Source organism: Teleopsis dalmanni, chromosome 1 (assembly GCF_002237135.1).
Source record: "Teleopsis dalmanni isolate 2A chromosome 1, ASM223713v2, whole genome shotgun sequence".
Taxonomy (NCBI): Eukaryota; Metazoa; Arthropoda; class Insecta; order Diptera; family Diopsidae; genus Teleopsis; species Teleopsis dalmanni.
Window position 1 is genome coordinate 24,020,320 of NC_051846.1, and position 7,190 is coordinate 24,027,509.

The 7,190-nt window shown below is 27.8% G+C and overlaps 1 protein-coding gene across 1 annotated transcript; it reads right to left on the reverse strand.

The window, feature by feature from the left end:
* Positions 1 to 635: 635 nt before the first annotated feature.
* Positions 636 to 3,245, reverse strand: LOC119672955 (ZZ-type zinc finger-containing protein 3-like). Its single transcript, XM_038084140.1, has 4 exons — positions 2,910 to 3,245; positions 2,710 to 2,844; positions 1,975 to 2,640; positions 636 to 1,901 (listed from the first exon to the last, which is right to left on the reverse strand). The coding sequence occupies exons 1-3, from the start codon at positions 3,159 to 3,161 to the stop codon at positions 2,032 to 2,034; spliced, it is 996 nt and encodes a 331-aa protein (XP_037940068.1). The 5' UTR covers positions 3,162 to 3,245; the 3' UTR covers positions 636 to 1,901; positions 1,975 to 2,031.
* Positions 3,246 to 7,190: the final 3,945 nt, after the last annotated feature.

A 7,190-nucleotide genomic window follows, 5' to 3' on the forward strand; every position in this document is an offset into this window, starting at 1 on the left:
ATCATTATTCAGTGTGATACATATATTTGATCTATGAAATGACTGTCAAAGTTATGAAATATAATTTCTACAATTAATTTATTATTTATTATTAATTTATTATTAATTATATTACAAAAATACATGAAAATTATTTCATTCGTGTTCGGTTAAATGTTTTAAAAAAATATATTTATTAATGGGTAGAATTCGCTTCTAACCCTCTTAAAACCGTACAAAAGAATGAAAACTTAAAACTAACTTAAAACTAAAAATGAAAACTTCAACGTTCTACATATTACGATATTTACTCTAAAAATGCTTAGCCGACAAAATCCAACAAAGTGAGCGATGCTCTTGCTTTTATATTCAAATGGTCTGAGCTTACAAATAAAGCTTTTTACTCAAAGCTTGCTCAGTAATTTAAATTCTAACTTGTTCTCTATATTTTCTCTTACAAAATAACTTACTGTTTTATACTTAACCCTATAAAGTGAGAGCGTGCGATAACATGAATATATATTTTCACATTTTAATTGATTTAATAATTTTATTATTATAAATAAATATTGACTTCTTTTAAATCCTATAAAAGTTTCTTATGTTCAGAAGAATTCATGAACATCGTAAAACTGGAAACGTATCTGTATTTCAAAATCAAATTTTTTGAAGCCAACTTTTTTTAAATTTAATTTGTAAAAATGTGGTAACTAAGATGTATAAATGTTGACGGACATTATTCCCCCTTTAGGAAGATGGAAAAGTTCTTTGCGAACATAACGAGAAATGTATTCCTTACGATCTTGATTGTCAGTGGATTTGACGACAGCTGAAGACCTAACTCCTTGCTCTTTAACGCTATGCTCATTGAAGGCTACTTTAAGACAGTCAACCGGGATGTTGGTCTTTATTCCCTTGATATTAACACCAAAATACTTATTGAAGCGTTTAAGCACAGTGAAGGGTCCTTCGTATGGGGTTTGTAGAGGTTCGCAGAATTTTTGGCAAATACTTGATCTGAGGAAAAAACGATCCTTTTCGATTTATTTCCTCTTGAATGATGAGCATTACTATTATCCGAAATGTTGAGGATTAAAATTAGTTTTATAGGTAGTTTTTTCACAGTTTGCTGTATTTAGTGCATTAAAATTTTACTCATGCTTTGATGCTGTTGAAAAAGTGATGAAATCACAAGATACACAATATTTTTTTTCTATCATTTTTAGTGTTTTTGATATTTACAGTGAAATTTTAATCTTAATGCCAGAACTTAACAGTAAATAGGGAAAGTAGGACACTTTTGTGATTTTTTGTGAATAAAAAAATAAATGCTAAATCGCTTTTTAAAACCTTTCTTCTGCTATTCTACATACACACAATCAAGTAAATTTCCTATATACAAATTTTCAATCTACAGAATTCATTGAGTATAGCAGAAATCAATAATTAATGCTTCAAAATTAATCTTTAAAAAATTACTCCAGTTTGGCATGGGCCAAACAGCTCTGTGGTTATTCTAATTATTTAGTTGAACTATAGTTAAAAATAGAAATTATATATAATTTACTATAAAAATCTAATAGAATTTCAAATGAATTTGAAAATCTCTAACCTATCACCTCTTTTTCTATTCGACATAGAACTTTTCATCTCATACAATATATAAAAATATTTAATTACATTTATGTTATACAGACAGTCATATCACGAATGGTCACAGTAATTTTTACCTTTTTGGTCCTGACCAAAAGGCATAGCATAGAGAGAGACAAATTACAATTGTCAACTACAACAACATTATTACAACAACAATTTCACATTAGATGTGAGCATGACTGTCTATATAACTTGGCCTTAAATATCAAGAACAACCCAAGTTGTTTATATTAAGTCCCGTCTAAGCGTCAAACACAATCATCTTTCTGAAACATAAAATAATATATAATCTTTGTTAAATTTTCTCTCTTTTACAACATTAAGTAAATAATTACTCACCATAACTACACTATAACTATAGTGAGTATGTACACTTAGTGACTATCACTTATTCTGCTATTCATTTATGACGTCATGCTGTATGTGCTCGAATTGATTTGAAAGCAGTTGATTGGTCAAACAATCTGTGCATTGATTTAAATACGTGAAGCAAGTATTGCACCGCCAGCGAGTTTTCGATTGTGGTTCAGTTAAACAAACTTCGCATTTAGGACAAAACAAATCTGGTTTTACATCCTCCATTGCTTGCTTCTCATCCCGTATAATCTTCAGCATACTCAAAATGCGTTGCTTCTCATCTACCGGTTTAGTGATTGTACAACTTGGTTGTTGTGCACTACCATCATTAACCGACAATTGCGTTAGCGAATAATCATCCTCTGGCATATTTACAGGCACATTTAATTTCGGAAAGAAAGTTGTTGGCTTCTGAAACATTTTATGTTTTGCACTTTGTAAGCGGCGTGCTTTTGGTATACGGCCTGGTACCGGCATCCCAGCATTATGCAATTTTAAAAAGTACTTTTGCACGCGACTAGCAACTTGTTGTGGTGTGCGATTGCCCAGAGCTCTAGCAATTTTAGCGAAACGTTTCTGTTCAATTGGTTCGGCAGGATATTCAATTAAAAGCTGTTCCAAACGACGCTGCTCCTCACATGTCCACAACTACGAAGAATAATATAATTTAAAAAACATTTTTGTCATTTACTTTAAATTCCATGAAACAATAAATACTTGATTGAATGAGCGCGGTTTGCTTTCATCAAACATTCTGCCACGCACTGCAGGTGGTACACCTGTTTGTGGCTCCTCATTCTCAACTTTAATTTCGGGATTAAACAACCTATATTTGCCTTTGAGTTTCGGTATCTAAAGAAATTATTTTATTGATAAAATAAGTAATAAAATTTTTAAAAACAAATGAAAAAATATACTTCTGGTATTTTCACATCAGTGCATTTGACAATTGGTTCATTGTTTCGCAATTTTTCTAAGAGTTCATTTGGGTTATTCAAATAATAATGTTTTGCTGCCATTAACTCCTCTATGTCATTATGCACCCGCACTTGTGCTGCCTCAAGTGCAACAATGGTTTTTAATAAATTTGAATAATCTTCATTGCCGCGCAAAGCTATATGGTCACTCTCAAAATAGAACACATTATCTCCTTCCTCCTCACTACTCATTTTCACTTATTCCTGTTTTAATTATATATATTATATCCTTTTAACTATTTAATCCTAAATATTTGGTTTTCGCTGCTCAACATGCTGCAGCTTATGACATTTGAATGTAAACAACGCGTTGCCAAGCATTCAAATTTTGAGAAAATATTTAGGGTTACCAGGTTTTTCTGCAAAAACAATAGCTGCGTTTCAGCAAACATGATCCGCTCAATGATCTGAATCATCTTTGCTGAAACGATACGGATCACGTTTGAAAATAATTGGCAACGCATGAAATATGCCAGTTGGGTTTGTGTACAAAATTTTTTGATTTATGTGAATAATTTTGGCGCTAAAAAAATAAGTGAGAAAATTTTGAATACAAAAAATCTAAAACTTGGAAAATAAATAAAATCTGTTGAAATGTCTGAAGTATGAAATGTAAGTTTTTATTTAGTATTTACTTAAAAACTTAAATTTAATTCTATAGTAAATAAATGGAAATTGCAGATTTTATTAGAATTATCGAGCAAAACTGACTCCTCCATTTTCTTTTTAAACACTAGTCCAAGTGTATTAAGGTCAAGGGATGAAGTGCATCAGCATGCATATAGTGGAAATTTTATGGAAACGATCAATAATTGTTCCGTTAAAGATTATTTGATTGATATTTGCGCATAAAAAATACAATTGCTATATATTAATTATGATTCATATTTTAATAGATTTGTTAATAAAATCCAATTAGCAAATACAAAATAACCGTGGAGGTCACAATTGAACTAGAGCAATGAAGGAAATTTACATATTTTTGTGGTATATGGCAAATATGAATACTTTTTGCGAATTTGGTATTTGTTTTGGCATACCAAGAGCTTCTGTATGGAGGATAATTGAAAGAACTAGTGTTTAGCTTATATCAATTGGACACTAATTTATTAAATACGCACTTGTTAATAATGCAAAAGTGGAAACTTCAAAAAAAATCCCGTTCGTAATTGGTTGCATAGACAGTACACATGTAAAAATAAATGCACCACACCATAGCAAATAGGCTTATTTCAAAAGAAAGCATGACTATAGCTTAATCTTGCAGATAGTTTGCGATGAAAATGGTTTTTTTATAAACGTTTATGTTGGAGAGCCTGGATCCTTATGTATTGTTCTGTTTTAATTAAATAAATGTATTCAACTTAATTTCATTTCATTTCAAATTAATTGATTTTAATAAATTATCAAACAACACTTTTTCAATAATAATAAAACGTAAATAAATAAGGTAACAATTTTAATTATAGTAATAGTTAAAACATTATTTTAAACAAAGAAATAAATAATAACGACATATTAAATAAATAAGTACATAAAATAAATAATAAATAAATAAAATCAATAATAAATAAATATAAATGTAGATTTGTTTATAATTTTACTGCACCGTTGCATCGCATTGCCAACCTCATTTGCATTAAAATACGTTCCACTTTTATCTTTTACACACATTCCACATTGAACCAGAAAGTGAACCAGATCAATTGCTGGTTCACCCCATTGTTTTTGTTTTGCATGTAAAATTGAGCGGATCATGTTTGCTGAAACACAGCTAATATTTCAATTGACATATAAAGACATATAAATATATAACTGGTTATATTCAGACTTAACTCGGTAAACAGTTTATACGGAATTTAATATGTAAAATTTATTTATTTATATTACCATTATATTATATGTTCCTACACTTCATTTCTGCTTTGATTTTAAGGTCTAATTGTGCCTGTCATCACTATTACAATTTCTATAAAAAAACATGTTTAATAATTAATATTAAGACTATACTTTTGATACGCTGGATGATATTTTAAAATAAGTTGTTTTGTTTTAGTTATTTTAAAACCTTATGTGCTGACACTATCAAAACATAGCCGCCTCTCACATACACATCCGCTGTACAAAATTAAAGTGCAGAGCTGCTTTTTTTAGAAATCACAAATTAAATCTTAGCTGACAATTGTTTTCCAGTTGCTCTATATATTTACTTATGACTAGAATTTAATGTTAAGGGTACCATATGATATTTTTTACATGTTGACGTATGTAATTAATTAGGTTGAACTTTTATTTTGCATATATATTACACAGTATAACTCTACAATTATTAGTTCACCATATCCTTCATCGAAACATAGCTTAAGCATAGTATTAATATTCATGTGAAACAAAATATTGATACAAAATTCTATACAAAAAGGAATATTCCATAAAAATCCGGCATGTATATATTTTTGTATTCAGTTTTAGTTGAATTTTTTTGTCCGAAATGAATGAAGCATTAAGCTTTGTGCAAAATGGTTGTTCAGACAAGATGCGATCACAGACCAATACAAATCATTATACAGATTGGAGAGTCGCAGACACAAATACATACGTTCATTGTTGTTTTCTTTTAATTTATCATTTTAAATTCATTTAGTTTGTATTGCATAAAAATAAAATAATGTACTTTTACCATTATACCAAGAGAAAATTTATGTAATTGGAGTTGATTAAAAAAAATGTCGCAAATGATTGAAATCATTAGCACAAAAATATTACAAGACATTTCTAAGCCGCTGTAACATTTCTTTATACGAAACAACCCTGTTCACTGAATCTTTGACAATTCGTGACAGAAGGATGGAAGATACAAATATTTAATCATTTTGAATTCATATATATTAATGAAGCCGAAACTACTTTTAAAACTATTTCGATTACCGTTCTGAGACCTATAGTGCTATCGTTGACAAATTAAGACTATTGATGAGTCTAATAATGTCCAATAATTCACTTCAATTTACTTGATTATAATGAAAAACCAGATAAAAATTTTGTATCAGAGTCCTCATTATAGGAGAATATGTAAAACTTGGGTCACTTTTTACTTTCCAATTATTGTTTTACAAAATAGTTTTAATAACTATATTTACCTATTATGGGCTGACAATTATATATTTTAAACAAGTCTAATTCTTTATATTCAAAAATTAAATAAAAGGTGTTCCATGATAATACCCCAGTATTTTAGATGTTATCCTAATAATTCATAATTAATCAAGATAACAAAAACTTAATAAACAACCTTAAAGAGGTTTTTCGAAAAATAGTGAACTAATAAAAAATTCTATTTTATATTATATTATTTTAATTAATTAAATTTTTGACTGATCATACAGTTGTTTCGAGTATTGCTAAATAACCATTATCAGTGGTTTCGGAAATAATTCATTCTTATAAACATTCTTACTAATAATCTTATTAAAAACTTTATACATATTATAATGATTATTTTTTTTTTAAGTAAACATATGGGAATATATTTAAGAAAACATCAAATCCTTGCTTTTTCCTATTCCAGCAAAGATCTTTAGGTATTTTCTTAAAACATCTTAGATGATTACATTTAAATATAAAATTATATTTTACAGAGAAAGTTAATAATTAATTTTTGTATTTTATAATTTATATTATTTTCAAACAAATATTTAAAGGTTTCTACTCAAGTTTATTAAAAAGCATATATGAAACACTGGAAATCCTTGCAGTGTGGAACGAAAGGCGCCAAAAGTGGACACAGACTGCAATTTTTGTTAATTAATAATAATTCGCGGTTATTTTAATATTTATATATTTAAATAATACAAGTTATTATTATGTTTAATGTTATAAACAATTTTTAAATCAAATTATTTGTGAAATATATTTTGATGAAAAAATAAAAAAGTAACCAATTGATGTATATGAAATTTAGGTGGAGCTATAAAAGTTCATTGTTTTTGATCAATTAATCGGTATAATATAACAATCAGTGTAATAACATACTTAAAATTTAATTTACAATTGTAATTGCACAATTAAAAAATTATTTTTCATAACGTATATAAATCCCCAATTTAACAAAAAAAAATTTCTTCATAATATAGTTTTTGCAAAACAAAGTATTTTATATAGTTTCATTAAATATTATTTAATAATAGCAATAATAATTAAAGCATTTCTTTTACATATAAA